The sequence below is a fragment of the Ammodytes marinus genome, assembly GCF_949987685.1.
Source record: "Ammodytes marinus genome assembly, chromosome: 10".
NCBI classification, from domain to species: domain Eukaryota; kingdom Metazoa; phylum Chordata; class Actinopteri; order Uranoscopiformes; family Ammodytidae; genus Ammodytes; species Ammodytes marinus.
Window position 1 is genome coordinate 22,786,706 of NC_137214.1, and position 23,677 is coordinate 22,810,382.

A 23,677-nucleotide genomic window follows, 5' to 3' on the forward strand; every position below is an offset into this window, starting at 1 on the left:
GTAAAGACTGCAATACATTTCATAATATGGTGCTGTCATGCACCTGCGCATGAAATGGAAAATTGGAGTGTTTCTTAAGAAGACTCCTAAAGTTGTTAGAGGTCTTTCAGGATGCGAGACCTGAATAAGTCCTTCAGAGTGAGAGCAGGAAGCAGCTGAGGATCTTCAATGTAGGGTTTAATAACCTCTGAAGAGCTTTCCTTTCCACTGCTGAGCATCCTGCCTAGCACACAGAGATACGTCAGCACGCTCTCAAATACAAAAGCTCAGCTTTAAAAATTCTCTTTTTGAAAGAAACTCAGATCACTTTCACTTATTATAAATTTTCTTTAATGTGGTGACATACATTGGTGTTCACCTCCATGTATTTTCTGATGAATAAAAAGAACAAATCTAAATCATACACATGAAGGAGTTTTAGAAAAAAAATATATACAATTTTGTCCAAAAAGAAGATGTATTCTTGGATCAGAAGATCGGTGGCAAAGTGATTGCACTCACATATCTGTCAGTGCACAATAACGGCACACGCGATAAAGCATGGCAATATGACGACTTTCTCCTGCATTTTATAACAGAAGAATACATGGTGGAGCATAGATTCATCATTATGTCATTAAAATATTCAAATTAGAATTAGTGTGAAAGAAGGTCCTATCAAATGAAAACATGGAGGACCCTTTACTTGTTACACTGACCACAGCGAGACTCTGTCCTCAATTAACCCGTTATGTTCAAATACACTCCAAGTGATGATCACTGTAGCCTTTCATGACACGCTTTATTCTTTAAAACAATTATTTCCTTTCAAATTAAAGCCTTGAACTCCTGAAGCTTTGAATATATTTTTAGAAGACACATGTTTGACACTGAATGATAACTACTCTGAGTTCAGTTTCTCAAGGCATTACGTCTGCCTGTCACCGCACTGGATTTTGGTTATGATTGACTAATTATAGCGAACAGTAAACTTGATACACTTGACAGGATGACACAAGTGAAATAATTACTCTTAACATGTTAACAAATATGATTTATGGATTAGATATAAGATGACTGACCATGAATAGATATTTTTGTATAATATTCCTGCACATGCTGTAGATGAGGTGAGTGCATACTTATTCCATACATAATAGATTTTATCATGAAACTGACCCGTGAATAACAGCTGCATCCCTTATTTACACAGGGTGACCATTTCTGCATCCACCTCCGTCTTCCCTCCTCCTTACTTGATGAATCTGTCATTCACACACGAGCGTCTCCTGGTATTTCAGCACACACCTGTCTGACAGCAGTCACTACCGACCTGACCCTGTCCTCCTGTCCATTCATCAACACTTACCAGTTCTGCACCTTGCCTGATCCTTCTGAAAAGTGTCTCTCGATTCAGAGAGTGATTTCCAACTCCCTTTTCCACTATCCGAAAGGCTATTTCCACTGCACTGCACCTATTTTGCTTTGATCCAGTGTTACAGTTTAATCAATTATGTGTGGCGTAGTGGAATCCATTGATCATGATGTTTCGTTTGTTCCTCCAGTCTTCACATAACCGAGAAAATTAATATATTCTTGTATAAAATCCCTGATAGATGCAGTCCATTCCAACACTAGTCATGGTGTTTATATTAGTACTGATATAAATGTATCTTGAAACGGAATAGCATGCAGGGCACGGGACATAACATTACTAGGCTTTGATCTCAGGTATTTTCTTCATAAGGCTGGAACATACATCATATTGCTGCATCCAATTCTGAAGACATCCTTTTTATCCCTCAAACTCCTTGTACTTGATTTTTGCTGGTAGACATTAAAGATTCACAACAGCAAGATGAGCCTATGCTGCTTGTGATTTTGTACTTTATAAAATATTGATGACTATACTGGCTCCCACTGGAGCAAAGCTTTAGAACAATTTGTTTACTAATGTAATGTCAAATAATAAGCCTACGGGAGCCAATTATTTAGTAATACCATATCAAGGTATGAATAAAGTTTGTTTTATGTCCCTGGGATTTATTTGGATGCAGATAAAAATCAAATAACATTTTTGTCTTCACTACATTTGATTATTGTCAGTATTCGGGGAATACAGGGAACATGGTTACGGTCCAAATGCAGATGGGGATGACGGAGCAGATGCGGTTTAATGAAGTTTCATCAAGGTTATTGATGATATTGATACAACAGTACAATATGAGCACTTTAAGCAATTTTGTAAACATGATTTTGCATATTATTTCTAAAATATCAAAGCCATTATATTTTTGTTTGACCCAGTTAGAAAAACGACACTGTGCAGTGCCTTATTTAGAAATGCTTGGTAAGTATACTCTAAGTATATGTATATGTGGAAATTAAGGTTCCCGAACAAGCTGACAAAGCCTTTTCCCTGACTCTGTAATCAAGATATGCATCACTAATTGGTTGGGATTCTGTTTTCTAACAAACCTTAAGCTCTTCACTAAAATAACACATCAATTGTGCTGAGAGGACACACAGTTGGAAATGCCGGTACATTTGTCTCCTTAAAAATGTTGTTGAGGTGAATTCCAATCCTCCACTTCATGTTTTGTCATTTGATTTAACTTGCACATTTCAACTATGCACTGTGACATTTCAGGATAGTCAAGACAGCCGGAAATTTTGGACATAAGCTGTGATTTGCAATGAATAAAACAAGCTGCTTAGAGCCTCTTCCTGGGTTCATCTGGTTCCTGACAAAAACTATCCTCCTCATCTGATGATGACTTCTCATGTCTCTTTCTCTTCTGTTTCTTTTTTCCCAGCTGGGGTGGAGAGCACTAGGGTACAGTAGCCTTGGAAGCTAGTCTAGATTGGGATATAACAAATGTCAAAACAACCTGTGTGACAACTAATACCATTCTCCCCTACTGCATGCAGGGCCACCTTTATGCACGGGCTTACCTGGGCTGAAGCCCCAGGGCCTACGAAGATCAGGGGCCTCTTTTTTTTTTTTTTTACCACCGTCTCAATATAGGCCCCTGATCTAAGAGGGCCCCGAACATTGTCATTTAAAACAATAAATTATTGACTGGTGATTATTTTTCTTTACTGGTTCATGATAGGCCCCTGATCTCCGTACGCCCCGCCCCCCTCCCCCTACGAAGTTTAGGGGCCTATCATGAACCAGTAAAGAAAAAGGAAAAAAAAAATCACATTATTTTTGGCCTATGAAGATCAAGGGGCCTATCATTCACCAGTAAATTTTTGTCATTTTTGTTTAATTAACATTGTTCGGGGGAACGCAGATCAAGGGCCTATATTGAGTTGAGCCATTAAAAACAAAACGAAGAGTTCAAAGAGAGAAGTAGCTTTGGGATAAGGGATTATTTAAAAAAAAAATGTAATGCTGAATGACTGGATTTTTTAAACCTGTATATTGCCTAGTGGCAGGTAAAGGCAGCCCTGACTGCATGTAGTATATTTTCACTTTCAGATGTCCAAAGTCAAAAGGCGGTGGACTTCAAGGTAATGAGCTGCATGCTGATTTCAATCTCTAATACCATGGAAATCAAAGGGTTTAGGCGGCTCACACCTGTGAAGGTGATGCAGGGGTGTTGAAAGATAAGTAGGTATCATTAAACAGTACACTACACCATAAAACCAACTAACACAACTGGCATAGGCACTAGCATGGATGGGCTACTTGATGAGACTTGCCAGAGAGAGGCAAGCTAAAAAGCAAAAGGAAATGAAGCCGAAAGAGCACTCATGAAGATTTATGCTGGGTTTACACTAGAGGACTTTTAAAAGACTTTGAAAAGACTGAAGACTGAAACCCTCTTACATCTAAAGATAAATCAACTCACACCTGAAGACAACTAGTCATTAGTTTTCAGTCACAGAGTGAGATTTTGAAAAGACAGGGGGTCTCATATTGCAAGACTATAACTAGATTACTTTTGAGATTAATATTATTTCCGCAAACGCGATAGTGATTATTTAATTAAAAAAAGGTTAATAGTTAATGTTTAATAGTTCAATAACATATGGGGTCTGGGGATGAATGGAATGTACATCTACAGGCAGTCCTTTAGTACAGCTCCCTATTGCATCACACTTGCAAATATGAAAAAGAACACTGTTAGTGAGGAAAACATAAAAAAGACCGAAACAGCAGGGTGCTATGAATAATCAAAGGCTGTCCATCAACTGAGTGACAGAGGCTGAAGATCCTGTGACAAAGTCAGTATAACCCTGAAATATTGAATAAGAAACTGCCAAACCCAGGATGTGATGCTTGACACAAGACTTCACAACAAAAAGAAAAAAGTAGGATTGAGCCTATTTGGCACGTGCTCTCCATGCAAAGGTAAAGCACATCACCAAGATCAATCCCGGCTCCTGTACGATCTATGTATGCATTGTGTTGTGCATATAGTCATGTCTGGAAGCTGAGTTTCTGCCACTGATGGGACAAGCTGAAAAATGGGGCATTCTATTAACACTGGTTCCAGTATAAATGTGCTGAAAAGCTACGGTTTTCTGTATATAAAGGAACTTCTATCAGGGGCAGTAATAATCTGTTATGTGTTTGAAACTGAAACCTCATTCTTAATCCATTTTTGTCACAAATGTTTTAATTATTATTATTATTTGTATTATTATATTTTTTAAATACATATTATTTTACTTTTGTGGCTCCTTGATTACCACCACACAGCATGATAATTAAACATTTAGCAATTTATATAAAAGAAAGACAGGGGGAGTGAATGTTGTACTTTCAATTACTTGCGTGTACAGCCAATTATTGTCTTGGATGAAAACTCGAATACACAAGAGTCATCACGTCTTTTAAAATGTGTTTACAGAACAGTCACAATATTATTGATTTTTTGGTTCAGAATCACAGCTCTCATCACTGTCTCAAAGTCGACACAGCAAATTATTAACGGCTAAAGAACCAGATGAAAACATTGCTTTAAGGAGAATGAATGTTGGGCTTGCATTCATCATGTGGGCACAAACGAGACAAATGAATGCCCACGCTGCTATGCATATCTGCTGAATGAGTCACTGTAAAAAACATTTTTTGTCTGAGGTGATGAAATGTCAGTTTAGTATTTACAGCTTGTTGCGTTGTAACAGGACAACACATAGCAGGGCGTACCCCAGTATGTGTAGTGTAATGGGAATTATTGCATATGGTCTATCTCCTGACTAAAATGTTAGCATGCTTATTAGTGCAATAAGAAACATTGGGTAACACTTTACAATAAGGTACACAAAATTGTAGTACCTACTACATAGATATGTGTTACCTACTACATAGTTTTTTTTGTGTTACCCTACTACATGCTTGGTAAGTATACTCTAAGTATATGTATATGTGGAAATTAAGGTTCCCGAACAAGCTGACAAAGCCTTTTCCCTGACTCTGTAATCAAGATATGCATCACTAATTGGTTGGGATTCTGTTTTCTAACAAACCTTAAGCTCTTCACTAAAATAACACATCAATTGTGCTGAGAGGACACACAGTTGGAAATGCCGGTACATTTGTCTCCTTAAAAATGTTTTTGAGGAGAATTCCAATCCTCCACTTCATGTTTTGTCATTTGATTTAACTTGCACATTTCAACTATGCACTGTGACATTTCAGGATAGTCAAGACAGCCGGACAATTTTGGAGATAAACTGTGGTTTGCAATGAATAAAACGAGCTGCTTAGAACCTCTTCCTGGGTTCATTTGGTTCCTGACAAAAACTATCCTCCTCATCTGATGATGACTTCTCATGTCTCTGTCTCTTCCGTTTCTTTTTTCCCAGCTGGGGTGGAGTGCACTAGGGTACAGTAGCCTTGGAAGCTAGTCTAGATTAGGATATAACAAATGTCAAAACAACCTGTGTGACAACTAACACCATTCTCCCCTACTATGAAGATCAAGGGGCCTATCATTCACCAGTACATTTATGTTATTTTTGTTTAATTAACATTGTTCGGGGGAACGCAGATCAAGGGCCTATATTGAGTTGAGCCATTAAAAACAAAACGAAGAGTTCAAAGAGAGAAGTAGCTTTGGGATGAGGGATTATTTAAAAAAACTATTTAATGCTGAATGACTGGATTTTTTAAACCTGTATATTGCCTAGTGGCAGGTAAAGGCAGCCCTGACTGCATGTAGTATATTTTCACTTTCAGATGTCCAAAGTCAAAAGGCGGTGGACTTCAAGGTAATGAGCTGCATGCTGATTTCAATCTCTAATACCATGGAAATCAAAGGGTTTAGGCGGCTCACACCTGTGAAGGTGATGCAGGGGTGTTGAAAGATAAGTAGGTATCATTAAACAGTACACTACACCATAAAACCAACTAACACAACTGGCATAGGCACTAGCATGGATGGGCTACTTGATGAGACTTGCCAGAGAGAGGCAAGCTAAAAAGCAAAAGGAAATGAAGCCGAAAGAGCACTCATGAAGATTTATGCTGGGTTTACACTAGAGGACTTTTAAAAGACTTTGAAAAGACTGAAGACTGAAACCCTCTTACATCTAAAGATAAATCAACTCACACCTGAAGACAACTAGTCATTAGCAGAGTGAGATTTTGAAAAGACAGGGTGTCTCATATTGCAAGACTACAACTAGATTACTTTTGAGATTAATATTATTTCCGCAAACGCGATAGTGATTATTTAATTAAAAAAAGGTTAATTCAATATTCCGAGCGGGGGAAGTTATTTGACCATCTTTATTTGCTGATCTCGTCCCCCAATAACTTTAACTCCTAACCCTGTATTTGACGGTAAAGTGTTAAGGTTGCACGGCTGTCAGCCTGGTTCTCCACCGAGGCTTCAAGGAAAAAGTGTCCGAAATAAGTTCCTGCACAGGCGGACACAGGTCGCGACTAATGCCGCTCCTCCTGCGTCGTGCTTGGTGCATGTCAGAGTGTGACAGTGTTTACGTCATTTCGCTTGAGCCAACCCCTTAAGACTAACAATAATATCAAAACATGTTTGATAATGTCGGAACGTCAAGACGGGAAGAAGACTGGCTGAAATCGGGTCGGACGACCACCTTAAGGCCAGGACACACCGGCCAGATAATAACCGTTGTAGTGTCGGTAGGGGGTCGGGACACGAATCTGTTTGGTGTGTGCCGTGACGTCGGCCGACGTAGAGGTCATCGGGCTTGTTTCGGCGGCCGACTGTCTTCCATTTGGAGCAATTTGATTGGTGGAGGGCTAGCGAATCAGTGAAGCCTGGAAGTGAGGCGGGTAGCACAAACAGCTAACAACAGCTAGCCATCGTTTTAATGTGTTTGTTCGTTTCGTTTTGAGAGTAGGCCTACTCAAATGCATCAACCCTTGTTGACTTCTCGACACCATGCTCGACACTCTCTGCTAAAAATTGTGCTCTTATGGTCCATAAATATAAATACGTATTTCTATCTATGTTTATGCTCTAGAGAGCTGTCCCATCATTTCCGGCTTTCGTATTTTTTCGGGCCACAATACAGAATCGCGCCGCCTGCTGATGAGGAGACATTACGTCCCGCGCAAGCGCAGAGCGTACGGAAAATAAGCAGTCGTCTCGGTGTGTTTTTTGGCCGCGATGGGAAGACTGGAGCTTCCTGAAATGGCGACTCCATTTTTTGGGTAGTCGGAACGAGTCGGACTGGTGTGTCCTGGCCTTTACACCAAATGACTGAGATTACGGGCGCACGCCACAACTCCAGCACGACTTCTGTGATTTCAGTCCGACATTGGAAGATTGTCTGTGACTGTCAAATCGCGTGAAAAGTCGTGGAGTGTTAGCTCAGCATAAGGGTGTATTTACACCTGCTGTGTTTAGTTCAGTTGAAACAAATTGAGGTGCACTTCCGCCTTCGGTGCGCATCTTTCAGGCAAGGTCTGAATACAGCAATCGCACTCGGGGGGGCAAGCAGTTTGACCGGGAGCGAATATATTACATTTGTTAGAGATGACGCGTAAACAGATTCAGCGATCAGATGAGGGAGGAGAACGTCTCCCACACAGTGCCAACAGGTTCATGCTGCGCTTTGCATGAAGAGTGTGTTTTTATTTTGCCTCCCATATTAACGGGTTAGACCGTTTATACTATCCCTGTGTCAGTTTGGAGCAGCCTGGTCCAACCAGAACATCGTACTTCATTTAATTTGTACAGAAGGTCTGGAACTGCCCTATTGGCAAACGTTCACTCACTATTGGATCTGCCCAGTGCCACTCTGGATCAGCCAACCAATCGCATAACGTTTGGTTGTGACGTATGTCATGAGCCGGCTTCTGACATGCGTTCCAGTTGTACGGGGAACTCGGAAATTTCCGACTTCACTACATATTGTAGTCTATGGATCTATCGCTACCTGGCAACGGTTACTTAGTTATTTGGACGAGAAAGGTTGTAGGCGTCCATACTTTCCCGAGCAGATGCACTGGAACAGAGACAGGTCGGAACTCGGAACTACCAAGTCGGAAATTTCCGAGTTCCGAGTATAACGGAACGCAGCATTCAATTGACACTGGAGCGCGACTTCGATGTCATCGCTCACTCTGTTCGCTGATTGCACATCCAAAAATCTGGACGAGCAGGAGCTCATGAATACACTGCAGCCCCAGACTGACTACTGAAGTTAAATTAAAATTGAGCGGAAGTAGGTAGGCGGGGGGAGCCAAGCTAAGTTTGGAGCTGAGCCGAATTGACACCCAGCTAAATCAGTGTCAGCTTGACCCTTTCCTTCTCGCGAGCTGCGCGTCCAGCAGCAAAAATACCGTAAAAATTATGATTCACATCGTTGGCTACAAGCCACATAACGTGGCATTGACATAGGCCTACATATTATAACCATATGAAACAACATGTTTTGATGTTTTTCTTCTTAATGTATAGGCCTTTTCATTTATTTTAATTTTTATCAAACTGTAGATCGCAGTCTAGCCTACAGATTTTAATGACTCAGTTATTTGCTAATGGCACAACATAAACACGATGGCAATATATATCTCCATAAGTGTTAACAATTATGCAGTTTTTACTTTGTGCTTCCTGCTTCTCTCCACCCCAGAATGTCTGTCCAACGAATGAATGACCTCAGATCACGTGTGGTTTTACTTCGTAATGCTGGTTCACTTGCAAAAGGGGCAATATGAAAGTGGACCACACCAAACAAAACAAATCTAAATTACATATGGTCTGGACCAAAGCAAGTGAACTAGCTGACTTCCCCAGTGTGAATACACCTTAAAAAACAAACATCCTGTCATTAAAATACAAAAATCCTTTAAAAAAAAGACCTGGATTATCTGGTGTAGTGCTTCTACAGAACACCACAAGAGGTACATGTATCTCTCAAGGTTTCACTTTTTTCTTTTGCTAGGATGTGACTCATTTATTTCTTCATAACAAATTTGGGCGTACCACTCCATGACCCTCATATAATTTCTGAAGAAAACACATTTTGGATATAAAGTCATTATCCATGCCTCCATGCTTGCTGCTCAGCATCATACCAGAATGAAATCAGGAGACAGCAAACTATAATAATTTATCTAATTTTTAAGCACCATGCAAATTGTTCCTGACACAAATAATGTATGAACTATATTCATGTTTGTGTCATTGAACAGGCTGTTTTTCAAGATGGGAAAATGTGTTTGTGAACCCTAGTTCCATGTCCACAAGACATTCAGAGCAAGAACAGTGGCTGTTGTCAATGATTATGGCAACATATTTGCTATTTTATATGGCAGCATTATGTTCTATCAGATTCAAACGGGGTCATGGACGTGAGAGTGAAGTGAATATTTAATATGACTCCACAAGAGAGACCATCAAGACCGCAAATCATCTTTCAAACAGAGAAGTTTTACTGTTTGAAATAGTTACAAAAACATAACAGACCAAGATTGTTCAAATTCAATTTAATTTAAATATCTACATATTCAAATCCTATATATACACACACACACACACACACACACACACAACACTATATATATATATATATATATATATATATATATATATATATATATTTCTTATTTTGTTAATTGCACAATGGAATAAATGACTGACGCTTCTTCTACCCAGTCTGCCATGAAGCCATTAGTGACGATAAGAGGCAAATTTGTAAGGACAAATGATACGTCGTTTGCCTTAACCTTTAGAAATAATGAAGCCTTCACACAAAGGGCACAGCTGGAACTACACAACTGTCGCTCCTTCATTGATTTGAATTACAAACATGCAGCCTGAAGAAGGAACATTTTATTCTGAACTAAATTGAGTACTTCACACGAACATATATTTATTTTCATCTGAGGACCTCTGGAAAGCAGATAGTCATCTTGCCTAGTGACCTGGTTGTGATATGGCAGGCAAGGCAAACTCCCTTAGAATTAGTGTTATTTTTAACAACGCCTTTTACTGTTATCCTCGCTAATGTTGAACTCAGGTTCAAATTAAAAGGGCTGAACAGAAGATGTCTCTCTGAACAGAAGATGTCTCTCTTCAAGAGAATAAGATGAAGCCCATTGCAACCATTTGGCATCACTGCAGGCTGCATTGAGGCAAATAAGTACAATGATGTTCAATATCTACCGGCCACCCAACCCGATCTCACGCCGAGGCGCGAGATACACACGCATGGACCGGCGTGTAACTCACGCGCCCTGCCTGACCAGGGCGTGTGAGTTACACGCGCACCTCCGTGGTCAAAATGGCGGCCGCGACAGCGGCCGCCCGTAGTCAAAATGGCGGCCGCGGTTGTTTTTGTCTATATTATAACCTCTCCCTGTCCCCTTGCCCTAACCCTAACCACCGAGGGGGCTGCAGCTAGATAGTATTGAAATGCTGGGGGAACATGTGGTGCTATTCCTGGGACAACATGTCGGCCCCTGTTGGTGCTATTCCTCCGTTCATTTAGACTATTCCTCCATTCATTTTGACGGCGGGACAACTTTGGACTAAATCAGCATGTTGACAAACCAACTCATAACAAAGGGCACACGCTGGACCTTATCATTTCCAGAGGAATGAACATTTCAGACATAACAGTGGCAGATATGGGTCCCCTCACGGACCATTCCTGTTTATTTTTTGAGAGTACAATGTCTGTTCACACAAATCAGTCAAAAGTAATCAAAAAGCGGTATATTACAGAAAATACCAGTAAAACATTCATTCAAGCATTTTCTTCGATACCCCTCCCCTGTAACTCAGTTAAGGAGCACTTAGACAACTTTAACGGCAAACTTACAAGTGTTATAGATGCTATTGCGCCCACTAAGATGAAGGTTGTCTCTGGTAAGAAAAGATCTCCTTGGAGAAATGCCCCGCAGGTCAGAATAGAAAGAAGAGAGTGCTGTAAAGCAGAACGCAGGTGGCGAAAAACAAATCTCCAGGTTCATTATGACATCTTCAAAGAGAAACTGTGCACGTTTAACTCAGAACTGAGAAATGCAAGGCATTCTTTCTTTTCTGACATCATCACCAAAAACAACAACAATGCACGTGCCCTGTTTGCTACTGTCGACAGATTAACAAACCCTCCTGTGCCAGTAGCGTCTGAGCATCTTTCCACGAGGGCCTGCAATGAATTTGCCTCCTTCTTTACTGAGAAAATTCACAAAATTAGGCAAGCTGTCACTGCATCAATACCAAGTTCAACATATGTGTTCCCTCTTAAAATCAATTCAAATGCAATGACAGAATTTTATCTTATAAACCACAAAAACCTGGAGGACATTATACAACACCTGAACTCCTCATCCTGTTGCCTTGACATTCTGCCCACAGGCTTCTTTAAAACTGTTTTTAGCTGTATGGCCTCAGATGTTCTACAAATTGTCAATATGTCCCTTCAGACAGGTGTATTCCCACAGGCCCTGAAAACAGCAGTCATCAAGCCACTCTTAAAAAAGAACAATCTAGATACATCACTCATGAAAAATTATAGGCCCATATCTAACCTACCATTTTTAAGTAAAATCATTGAAACAGCTGTTTATCAACAGCTAAATAACTACTTAGCAATGAATAACTGCTTTGATGTCTTCCAGTCAGGATTTCGACAACACCACAGTACTGAGACTGCTCTGGTTAAGGTCCTCAATGACATTCATTTAAACACAGACAGTGGCAAAAGTTCTGTCTTAGTTTTACTGGATCTCAGTGCCGCTTTTGACACAGTTGACCACAGCATATTACTAGATCGACTAGTAAACTGGGTTGGACTTTCGGGAACTGTACTAAGCTGGTTTGAATCCTACTTAAAGGATAGAGACTACTATGTGTCAATAGGCAATTTCACATCTGAGCGGACAAATATTACATGCGGGGTCCCCCAAGGTTCCATTCTTGGCCCTCTTCTATTTAACATCTACATGCTCCCACTAGCTCAGATTATGAATAAGAACAAATTATGCTACCATAATTATGCAGACGACACACACATTTACATAACCATATCACCAGGAGACTACAGTCCAATACAGGCACTGAGTAAGTGCATTGAACAAATCAATGATTGGATGTGCCAAAATTTCCTTCAATTAAACAACTATAAAACTGAAGTAATTGTCTTTGGTGCCAAAGAACAATGAACAATTAAAAGTCAGCGCACAGCTTACATCCATTATGTTAGAAACTACACCCCAAGCCAGAAATCTTGGTGTTGTTGTAGACTCTGACTTGAATTTCAAGAAACACATAAAATCAATCAATAAATCAGCCTACTACCACCTAAAAAACATATCAAGAATTAAAGGGCTTATGTCTCAGCAAGATTTAGAAAAACTTGTCCATGCATTTATCTTTAGTAGACTTGACTACTGTAACAGTGTCCTTGCTGGCCTTCCAAAAAAATCAATCAGACAGCTTCAGCTAATTCAGAACGCTGCTGCTCGAGTCCTCACTAGGACCAAAAAGGTGGATCACATTACCCCAGTTCTGAGGTCTTTACATTGGCTTCCAGTCACTCAAAGAATTGATTTCAAAATTCTGATGTTGGTTTATAAAGCACTAAATGGTTTAGGACCAAAATACATTACTGATATGCTGATAAGTTATGAACCGTCCAGAGCCCTTAGGTCGTCTGGGACAGGTCTACTTACAGTCCCTAGAGTTAGGACTAAACGAGGAGAAGCAGCTTTTAGTTTTTATGCACCAACAATCTGGAACAAACTCCCAGAGAACTTGAGGTCTGCTGCAACTCTCAGTTCTTTTAAATCGAGTCTGAAGACTTTTTTGTTTCCTTTTTAACTTGCAATTTTCATTTTATTTGCTTCTTTTATTATGTTTTTAAATCGAGTTTTAATTTTTATTTGCTTCTTTTATTCGCTTTTAAATGTTTTATAATGTGTTTTATGTATTCTAATCTTGCCCCTGTAAAGCACTTTGAGTGGCCTTGTGTCTGAATTGTGCTATATAAATAAACTTGCCTTGCCTTGCCTTGCCTTTCAAATAGCTGGTGGCAATGTGACAGTGATATAATATGGCCTCCAAGGCTTCATAGTATAGCTTCAAACATGCCCCGAGCATGTTGCCCGGCAATGAAATAACCATTCACAGCAGCCTGTAGAGCATCCCCTAGGCTGAAGTGTTGTCCTACCCGTTCCGTATTCTTATTTACCCTTGGTATCATTTGATCAAAATCTAAATGTTATTCTATTTTCATTGTGCTCAATAACTGTAAAATACACAGGCAATTGCAACAATATCTGATTAAATAAATCTGGATGAAAGTCCTTGCCGGTAATTCTTTTTTTTTAACCTTTTGTCAATAACCCATTAAGTCCAATATTTCACCCTGGGCTGAAATATCAGATGTTCCTTTTTCTTGTGATCTATTTTTTATTTTTTCCACCAACTTTAATATCAACCCATTTATTTTCCAGAGCCACAGTATGCAGGCAATCTGAGGGGACACAACATTCATAACCTTAGTTATTGCAGCCCAGGCCTAATTTCTCTTTAGCATCGTTACTCCCAAGGAAAAACTTAAGTGTGTTGAAAACACTATATTATCAATTTTTCATCTATCGCGAAATTCCTATTTTACACCTAAAAGGGCTATCCTAAAACTCACAATTTTTCTCCATGATACAACTCTGGGCAAATGGTGACATGACAATGCTGATTGCAAATAGCAGGAACGCGCCTATCAATTCAGAATTATTTTGAAGTTCTGCACATTGGTAAGAACACAATTTAGTGGTGCCTATGTGTCATGAAGTCGACAGTGATTTTTGTGCAAACACTTATTTTATGTGCAAAGAACGAACATTTCTGGGCAAATGCAAGTGAGCTTCATTGAGAGCATACTGCTTTAATGTGAAACGCTGCACACAAAGCCACGCTTTATGGGGAAAAGCTAGGCCTTATGTGTTCGTTCAAAGGTTTTTTTATTCATCAAAGAATTTGCAAAGCAAATACAATACAATGATTAATTCCCCCCCCCCCCGAACACACCCCGCCCACATCCAATCCTGCAGCACACAAAGAAAAAGAAGAAAAGAAAAAAAACAATAGGCCTTATGTGTTGACAGAAAAAGAAAATTGTATTTGACTGAAATCACTCTAATCCCTGGTAGCAGGTTTGGAAATAATATTAATCTCAAAAGGAATCTAGTTGTAGTCTTGCAATATGAGACCCCGTCTTTTCAAAATTTCATTCTGTGACTGAAAACTCAGATAACTAATGACTAATTCTAATCCGGGTGTGAGTTACTTGTCTTTAGATGTGAAAGGGTGTCAGTCTATAGTCTTTTCAAAGTCCTTTAGTGTAAACCCAGCATAAGACGCATACTAAACGATAAAGGTCTCCATGCCCCAAGACCAAGACATACACCAGTACTGACAAAAAAGCACAAGTAAAGTCGGCTTCAATATGCTCAAAATCACATCAATAAGCCACAGAGGTTTCGGGATTCTGTGGTGGAATTTGAAGAAGGCTAGCCTGGTCCAACCAGACCATCGTACTTCATTTCATTTGTACAGAAGGTCTGGAAGTGCTGCAATTGGCAAACGTTCACTCACTTGGAGGCGGGTGTCTGTCGAAGTTTAAAACTATTGGATCTGCCCAGTGCCACTCTGGATTAGCCAACCAATCGCATCACGTTTGGTCGTCACGTGTGTCATGAGCCGGCTTTTGACGGTGCCTTCCAGTTGGACAGGGAACTCGGAAATTTCCGACTACACTACATATTGTAGTCTATGAATCTACCGGTACCTGGCAACAGTAACTTGTTAGAGTCTAACGTTTAGTTATTTGGACGAGAAAGGTTTTAGGCGTCCATACTTTCGCGAGCAGATGCACTGGAACACAGACAGGTCGGAACTCGGAACTACCAAGTCGGAAATCTCCTTCTTCCGAGTATAAAGGAACGCAGCATTCAACTGAAACTGGAGCGCGACTTCAACGTCATCGTTCTCAGCCACTCGCTCTGTTCGCTGATTGGACGACTGTAGATTCTCCGGCGAAAGCTGGGAAATGCACTGTACACCCAGACTGACTACTGAAGGGAAAATTAAATTTGGCCGGAAGTAGGCGGGCGGGCGGAGCCAGGCTAGAAGAAGGCTGTTGTAGCACGGAACTTGGATTTGGAGAAACCACTTGTGTAGTTATTTTTAGCTATTTAAATTGTTCTAGTTTTATATTTTATCGCAAACAGCTCAAAGTTATGCAAATAAACCTATTTTGCAATGGGGTTAAATATTTTTTATTGCAACTGTAAATACTGTACACAAATTATGCATAGAAAATGTCTGTATTAAAACAAAACACAGTTGGTTCAGTATCATTGATGTTTTAATAGCCCCTGTTATTATAATATTACATAGGAAAGTGCAGTATCTTATAACAGTCCCTAAAAAAACAAGTGTTAGCTGTAAGTGATGTATTAAACGTGGTAATTTTGTGAACTGAACAAAGCAATACAATAAACAAAATATAATTTAGCACCAAACAAATTAAAACAATACATGATTCAACAGCATCCATCCACTTAGATCGAACCAGGACGTCACTGTAAGACACTACCACCCAATGTTTGCTCAGACCATCAACCCTGCTGCTTTATAATGACTTTTACAAACTTAAAGAAAACTTTGTATTCATATGTGTTTCTTCCTTTTAATAGGATTCAAAGTGTTTTAATAAAATCAAGGACATTAAAAAAAAATATAACAGAACTGGATTGATTGTGTCAAATCTTGTAATGAAAATATGAGTCACTGATTTTCCTTTTGTACTATTAGAGCGTTGAGATGGCAGTCAGCAAGGAGCCAGTCAGAACGACACAGGAGGCCAAGAAGAAGATGAAGCAGTTAGCATAACCCTGAGGGAAAAACAAATACGCAATCTGAGCTCAGAATTTTTGCTTTCTGCTTTGCCGCCCGCTTAGTTGAATTTGAATCATCAAGCCCTCTCCATTTCAAATGTGCAATAATTGCTGTCTGCTTGCCAGGGGTTTCACCAGAAAACCGTCATTGAGATGTTAAGTTATATTGTCCTTGGTGAATTGTGACCATGCAATTGATAGCTACACTGAGTGTGTGAAACATTAATAACAACTAATTAACATCCAAAAAGGGATGAACTAGATAATGAATTAAGATCAGTGTTTTGACACTTACCTTAATCTCTTTAAACACCAAGGATCCCCACATTGCTGCAACAAGACTGTATCCCTACAGATTGAAAAACAATTAAAATCATTAACCTCAAGCAATACTGTGTACCCTTTGTCACCCCCATGAGGAATTCTGAGTAATTACGTGATTATCCCATGAAATAAGGGTGGGTATGAACTATTACAAAAACATGGACTCTTCAGATGAGGTAAGAAATAGTTTTGTGGAGCTGATCGGCTTAATCAACTTTGAGTTACTCAACTCACCTAATCAACTCATCTGGCAACAGCTTGAATGTAACAGGCAATTATTTTTATGAAAAAGTTACACACAGCAGCCTTAATTCTTTCCACTTTGGGAAAGTTGGTAGGTCTTGCAAAGGTACTTTTGCAACATCACCATCAGACAACATATTCTTGGAAATTGATTTATTTAAAATAAATTCTCTACACTAGAGTTTTCTGTAGCACCACCACCATGGAAATAGCAATCAGAGAGACATGTTAATATTGTAATAGATAAATCATGCATGGCTTGATCTGAACATCAAAGTGTCTCTATAGAGTTTCAGACTCCCCCTCCCCAAGTCAGTCCAAGTATTTGTAAACCAGCCCACTTAGCTGTGAGGACATGATGCACTTACTGCACTGAGAATGGGAAAGGTAACGACTGCACTCAGGTAGTTATTGGCCAGGAACCAGCAGTATGTGCCCAATGCCCACATTACTCCAGAAAATAGACCTGTAGAGCAAAAGGCAGAAGAGAACATCTGACAAACAAGTTATAGCAGTTTAGTTTACAGTAACAAATATATGCACACAATTGGGAAAATGTCCACAGAATAGTCAATTTTTAATTTCCACTAACTATAAAATGTTCAAAGACAGAAGCCTAGCCCTGTACTTTACTTTGAAATAAAAGGTATACACTGCATGCCAGGTTTTGGGTCTGATGTTTGCCCCCAGTAGTTTTGTCTGAATCAAAACACATCCAACCCTCTAGTGAGTGGATGCATTTGTTCATGCAGGTTGGCAAAAGAAGCTTCTGCATTATTTCCTCTGCTTCTTACTGTGTTGGTGGGAGTCAAACTGGAGCTACTTTTAGACACCATGTTTGCCAATAGTGCAGGAAAGCATAGGGGTTCACACAAATAAATCCACAGGGCTGAAAATGGTGTCATGCTGTAGCCAGGCACCCCCAACGTTTAGACTCCCTATCTGAGTTGAAAAGGGTGAAACACAAGATGCCAATTCAGAGGCAGAAGATTTTTTATTTTTTTTTAAATGAAGAGATCTCTTGCTTCCCCCTCATCATAAGTTATGGTCTGAATTGAGACATGACTTATGAGCATATTTCCCATTTAAGACAGTTTCAGAAATTATCTTGAATTTTGATGTTCAATTCACTTTATTAAATCACTGCTGGCAAAATCTTAAGAGGTAATTTTTCATTAAATGAATCCCCAAACTAAATTGTACAGTGACAATTTTCTATATTTTGTCTAATCGAAAACATATTTCTGTAGAGGACTGATTAAAATTGAAAATATTTTTAAAAAGTCACACAAGTTACTGGCACAATATATTTTTGGTAAGAGGGAATTTTTTGCAGTGATCCCGTGTTATATGGGGAGTAATCTGCAACTAATAAAGTGATTAATAATGGTATAAGTGTTTCAATTAGTTAATATGACTCAAAAGAGCGTATGCCAAACAAAATGATAAACATGGCTCTACCTGGTAGGATGGCTCTGGAGTAGACCCTGGGCCGGTTTTTCATGGCAGCACAGTAGATTGCAAAGTACACTGTGCTTGTAATAAAGATGCCTGAGCAGTGTGCATGCATATAGTCAAGTTCTGCAAAGATGAAAAACAAGAATTGGCCTTTCATTTGAGTTTATCAAAAGTATTTTCACAGTAACAGCCTAAAATCCTTTGGATTACTTTGGTTTCTAAGAGTTCAGTCAACATCAAAGATGTAGCAACAATAATATAAAGTGCAGAAAGATGTATGATCAAACACATCCTTGAGGCATACCTCCAGAAACGGATATTAAACCTGGTTCTCTGGAGGCTCCAATGTTCATTATACACTCAACAAAAATATAAACGCAACACTTTTGTTTTTGCTCCCATTTTTCAAGATGCTGATCTGACATCATGATTAGTGCACAGGTGTGCCTTAGACTGTCCACAATAGAAGGCCACCCTGAAATTTGCAGTTTTGTCTCACAGCAAAATGCTACAGATGCCACAAGCATTGAGGGAGCATGCAATTGGCATGCTGACAGCAGGAATGTCAACCAGATCTGTTGCTCGTGCATTGAATGTTCATTTCTCCACCATAAGCCGTCTCCAGCAACTTCGCACAGCCATTGAAGAGGAGTGGACCAACATTCCACAGGCCACAATTGCCAATCTGATAAACTCTATGCGAAGAAGATGTGTTGCACTGCATGAGGCAAATGGTGGTCACACCAGATACTGACTGGTTCTGAGTCCCTAGACCCCCAATAAAGCAAAAAAATGCACATTTCAGAGTGGCCTTTTATTGTGGACAGTCTAAGGCACACCTGTGCACTAATCATGATGTCAGATCAGCATCTTGATGTGGCACACCTGTGAGGTGGGATGGATTATCTCAGCAAAGCAGAAGTGCTCACTATCACACATTTAGACAGATTTGTGAACAATGTTTGAGAGAAATGGTACAATTGTGTATCTGGAATGAATTTTAGATCTTTAAGTCCATCTCATGAAAAATGGGAGCAAAAACAAAAGTGTTGCGTTTATATTTTTGTTGAGTGTAGATCAATAGTGTAATGTCTTAAACCTGATTGGATAATTTAATGTTGTTTTGAGTAAACTGACCATTAAAAAAAGATTAAAAAGTTCTGAGGTAAAAAAGGCACTTTATCAGACACTGAAGCCATACCAAAGAGGCTGGCTCCATGGAACACGCTGTCTTGGCTGGATGAATGACTCTTGATGTAGAGGATGGGTGTGAAGGTGGACCCGTACAGAATGCCTGATATAACAGCAAGCAGGCAACCACTGAGAAAGATGAGGAGACAAACTGCATGATGGATGGATTGTATATCTGCACTGACATTGTTGAATTGGAAAAAACAAGGCTGAGGAAAAAATGATTCTCAGGATTGAATGTGGATTGGTAAGGGTTTTATTTTTAGAAAACAATATAAAATTGTTATAAAAGCAAACTGCATTACTTGCACTACTGATGCAAAACTGGGTTGCATGTTTAAGTCTATCACAGTTTGCAGTAGCATAAATTATCTTATTTATTTTATGATTATATTTCATGGAGTGCTAATATTTCCCCTGCTGACTGTTCATTGCTTACTATTTTTCCAAAAGGAAAACATTTCACTCGATTGTATATTGTTCCAAGAGTCATAATTAAAAAGGAATCATGTTACTTTTATAAACCAGGCTGGCCAACAGCTGTAAGTGGAATAATTAAGGCGTCAGGCTTCATTTAAAAATCCATTTGTTCTCACGTTATACTTGAGGGACATTTAGGTTTAAAATGTAATTAAAATAATTGTCATACACCTTCCCTTGGTTCCATGCGTTTAAGTTGTGAAGACAATATTGTTTGTACACTAAAAACTGAGTGCTGATGAGTTGAGCTCACATGAAGCGCCTTGCCTTCGGTCCGACCACGTCTATCCAGAGATCTGACGATCTTGGCCCATAGCTGGCTGAAACTGTTCCCTGCAGAAAGGAAGAGCATCAATATATGGAGTTACAGTCTTTCAATGACATGGTCAGAAGAACACACAAAACAAGACAACGTTATCTCAACTCACTATAGAAAATTATGTGTCAGGATTAGATTTTTCTTTTAGACTCTCCTTGAGGGAATATTGGTCATCTTAAAAATTAGCTTGGAGTGAAATGATAAACATTAGTTTTCCAACCAAAGTACTCACCGGATCCAAAAGCAATGCAATCGATTCCGTGTCGGGATGCAGTTCCACGTCCGTTTTTACAAAGAAAAAGATCAAGCCACTGGAATAAACGCAAAAGTATATTATCCAACAAAAAAATCCAAAATTAGACAAGCCCACCATTTTTTTTATTCTTGCCACAGCTATTCAAAGAAAGTGTATCAGAATTTAAAATAGGTGGGAGACTTTGCTTTCATATGTACAGTTTACCTGAGCAGACACAACCCAGCTCCACAAAAATTCAATGTCGGCCTAGAAACCTCCTCAGGAGCAATCCCAAAAAAGCCAAATCTGTATAAGACACAAAGTCAAAATAAGTTGCTTTGAATACATAAACATAAATAAATAAAGTGCTAGAGTGCCCTTAAAAAAAAATAACCTCATCTATGAAAGTCACAGAAAGAAATCATGGTCTATTCTTTGCGGAAGAGTACACATTAATCTGACTCACCTTGATGTTGCCCAGCCAGTCAACAAACTAGAGGATCCCCAAATCAAACAACCAAGACCGAGGCCAATCGCTTTAATAATTGGAACAACAGTTAAATTCCCTGTAGACGACATTGTAGATAGAGTTAACATGGATGTTTTATAAATACTGTGTAACAAACCCCCTAGTGCGCCCTCCCACTGAAGCTTGTGACTGTCAACATTCTTTCCATTTTAATAGGAGTCAGCAGTGACAAGAAAGACTGCAAATAGTTTTGGCGATTCCATTTAACATGGGGTACATTGTCAATATATGACTGTCTATAATATATTTCAATAAAGTGGGGACCAAGAGACACTTGGTTTTGTCCAGAAACAAGCACTAAAGATTGGGATGAATCAGTGTTCAACATATATCTAAAATGATTTCCTAAATCTAAAGATGTATGAGTAAATCTGATACACATTCCCTTACAGCGATTACCCAGTTCCATACTGCACTGATTCAAAGGGTCCAAGAAATAATGAAAAAAGTACACTTCATGATGTACAAGAAGCAAACAAATAAAACAAATTAGTTCACTATCATCCAATGGGGGGGAAGAGAAACCCTGTGATCTCCCTGTCGACAATCATAGGTGAAGCAGTACAGACAGTTTTTCATTAAAATAGACAATACCTGTGGCCCAGATGACACCTCCAAGCATTGCAAAAGGGTAGAATTTGGGCGATTGAAGTATCAAGTCTCCAACCTTAGAAACAACCAATATTGCTGCACAGTTTACCCATTGAAAAAACATCCCTGTAAACAGAACACAGGACAGTTATCATACACAGTCATAACAACTTATACAACTTTAAAAACAAGAGCTGTGTGCTTACCATCCCCAGTCTCTATTCTTTTGACCGGAACAAAGTTGCTTCCATACAACAGGACAGCAATCATATTTGCAGCAATTCCAAAGGCGAAATGAGTCATGTTCGTTGAGTTAGAGCCGAAATCAAACGCTTCCAGTTTGCCAGTAGCAGCATTTTCATGACCTTTTGCACCTAAAAGGTTCAGGGTTAACAAACAGCTAAAGGTTGGTTTAATTCTGACAGAAGTCCTGCCTCAGGCATCCGCATATTCTTCACAAACACACACACAATTGTCCAAGCTCCTTTGACAGCATAGCTATGCAAAAGACCAATTACTAACCCTAGAAGAAGTTGACCAACAGCTAAGGTACCCTAGGGAGATATAAAGCTAGCTACTTATATAATGTAGTTGAAACTACTTTGTAAAAATTATAAAGTTGACAAAGGAAATACGATATGAAAATATGAAAAAAAAATATATATATAGGCCATAAAATACAAAAAAGTCACATGCCAGCAAAAAAAGTCCACAGAGTATATTACATACTATATATATATATATATGTATTACATTCATTGCTAAATGTAATTGAAAGAGGCTTACTAGGCTACATATAGCCAACCCTAGTTCATAGCATACTCCTCAACAATGCCAATCATAGTATAATGTAGGCCTACCTTGCTCTGCAGCATTGTCAGCGCTATTGCAGCTCACCATCAATAATGTGGTAACACATACAAGCATAGGGGAGTATTTTGCTTCAAGCATGTTTACACAAAATATTCCTTTTCTGTGAAGTGACTGCTGAAAAGTGTTAAAAAAACACCCGATGGAGGCCGCGTGCTTCTGCAGTGGGAAGGAGAAACTCTCAGCCAGGTGCTGCCAATTATCGAATAACTGAATCTGACACACAAGCACATGACAGCAGGGGACGCACGTCACTATGAATCGTCTAGCATGTCCGTTTCCCCACGTATTTTGTGAACTTATGAGCTATTTTCCAATCTGCAGAGATGCTGTTAGCAACGTGCAGACCGCAGCTTGTGGGGAAAATATAACTTTTGTGTAATTACTGTACCATTGAAACACACAATGTATAAAGGCGTACAACTAAATTACGGAACACGAATGCAATACGGACGCTCAGGGTTGATGAGTCATGCCGAGGACAGCACTTGTCTAGACAATAGTTCTATATTTAAATGTGTTTTTCTTGGGATCAGGAAATCCTGTTTAAGGGCTGCTATGCTCAGCCTGCCCGTCCTTACCACTGGAAATACTTATTTTATTAAATAAGGAAATGCACCAGCAGATGTCGCCTAAAAACGCATGGACAGGCTAGTAGTTCAAATGTTCGGCTACTTAAACTTCAAACCTGTCGCCTATAACTCGCCAACCTAAAGGCATTAACATTTAAAAGGATACATCTCTCCATGGAATACAATATTCTCATCTAGATGAACGTGCTAATAATATTTAGTAACCTATAGGCCTATATAATTTTAGTATTCCTATCCATATAACATTTTATAACCGAAATCCCATATTTTTTTCCCGGGACTGTGACAATTGTGTATACTGTGATTTACCATATAGGGTCATATCTACAGCTGAAATAAAAAGGTAAAACAATATTGTTTAAACCCTGAAAGATCAAGTTGCCTCCCCATGTTGTGGGTTGGAGGGTGGTTTCCCAGCCCGTCCATCCCATGCGCAGTTGTGTAGCTAGGCTACGAAATAGTCACAAATCCTCACTTCCAAAATGAGTTTCGGAAGTTGAGCGCTCCT

The 23,677-nt window shown here is 39.3% G+C and overlaps 1 protein-coding gene across 1 annotated transcript; it reads right to left on the minus strand.

Annotated features, from left to right (window-relative positions):
• Window positions 1-16,249: 16,249 nt before the first annotated feature.
• tmem144b (transmembrane protein 144b) lies at window positions 16,250-22,606 on the minus strand (the record flags this gene model as incomplete). Its single annotated transcript, XM_080036087.1, has 12 exons — window positions 16,250-16,333; window positions 16,632-16,685; window positions 17,272-17,369; window positions 18,365-18,484; window positions 19,563-19,681; window positions 20,286-20,365; window positions 20,584-20,662; window positions 20,812-20,892; window positions 21,053-21,152; window positions 21,710-21,832; window positions 21,913-22,080; window positions 22,567-22,606. The coding sequence occupies 12 exons, from the start codon at window positions 22,604-22,606 to the stop codon at window positions 16,250-16,252; spliced, it is 1,146 nt and encodes a 381-aa protein (XP_079892213.1).
• Window positions 22,607-23,677: the final 1,071 nt, after the last annotated feature.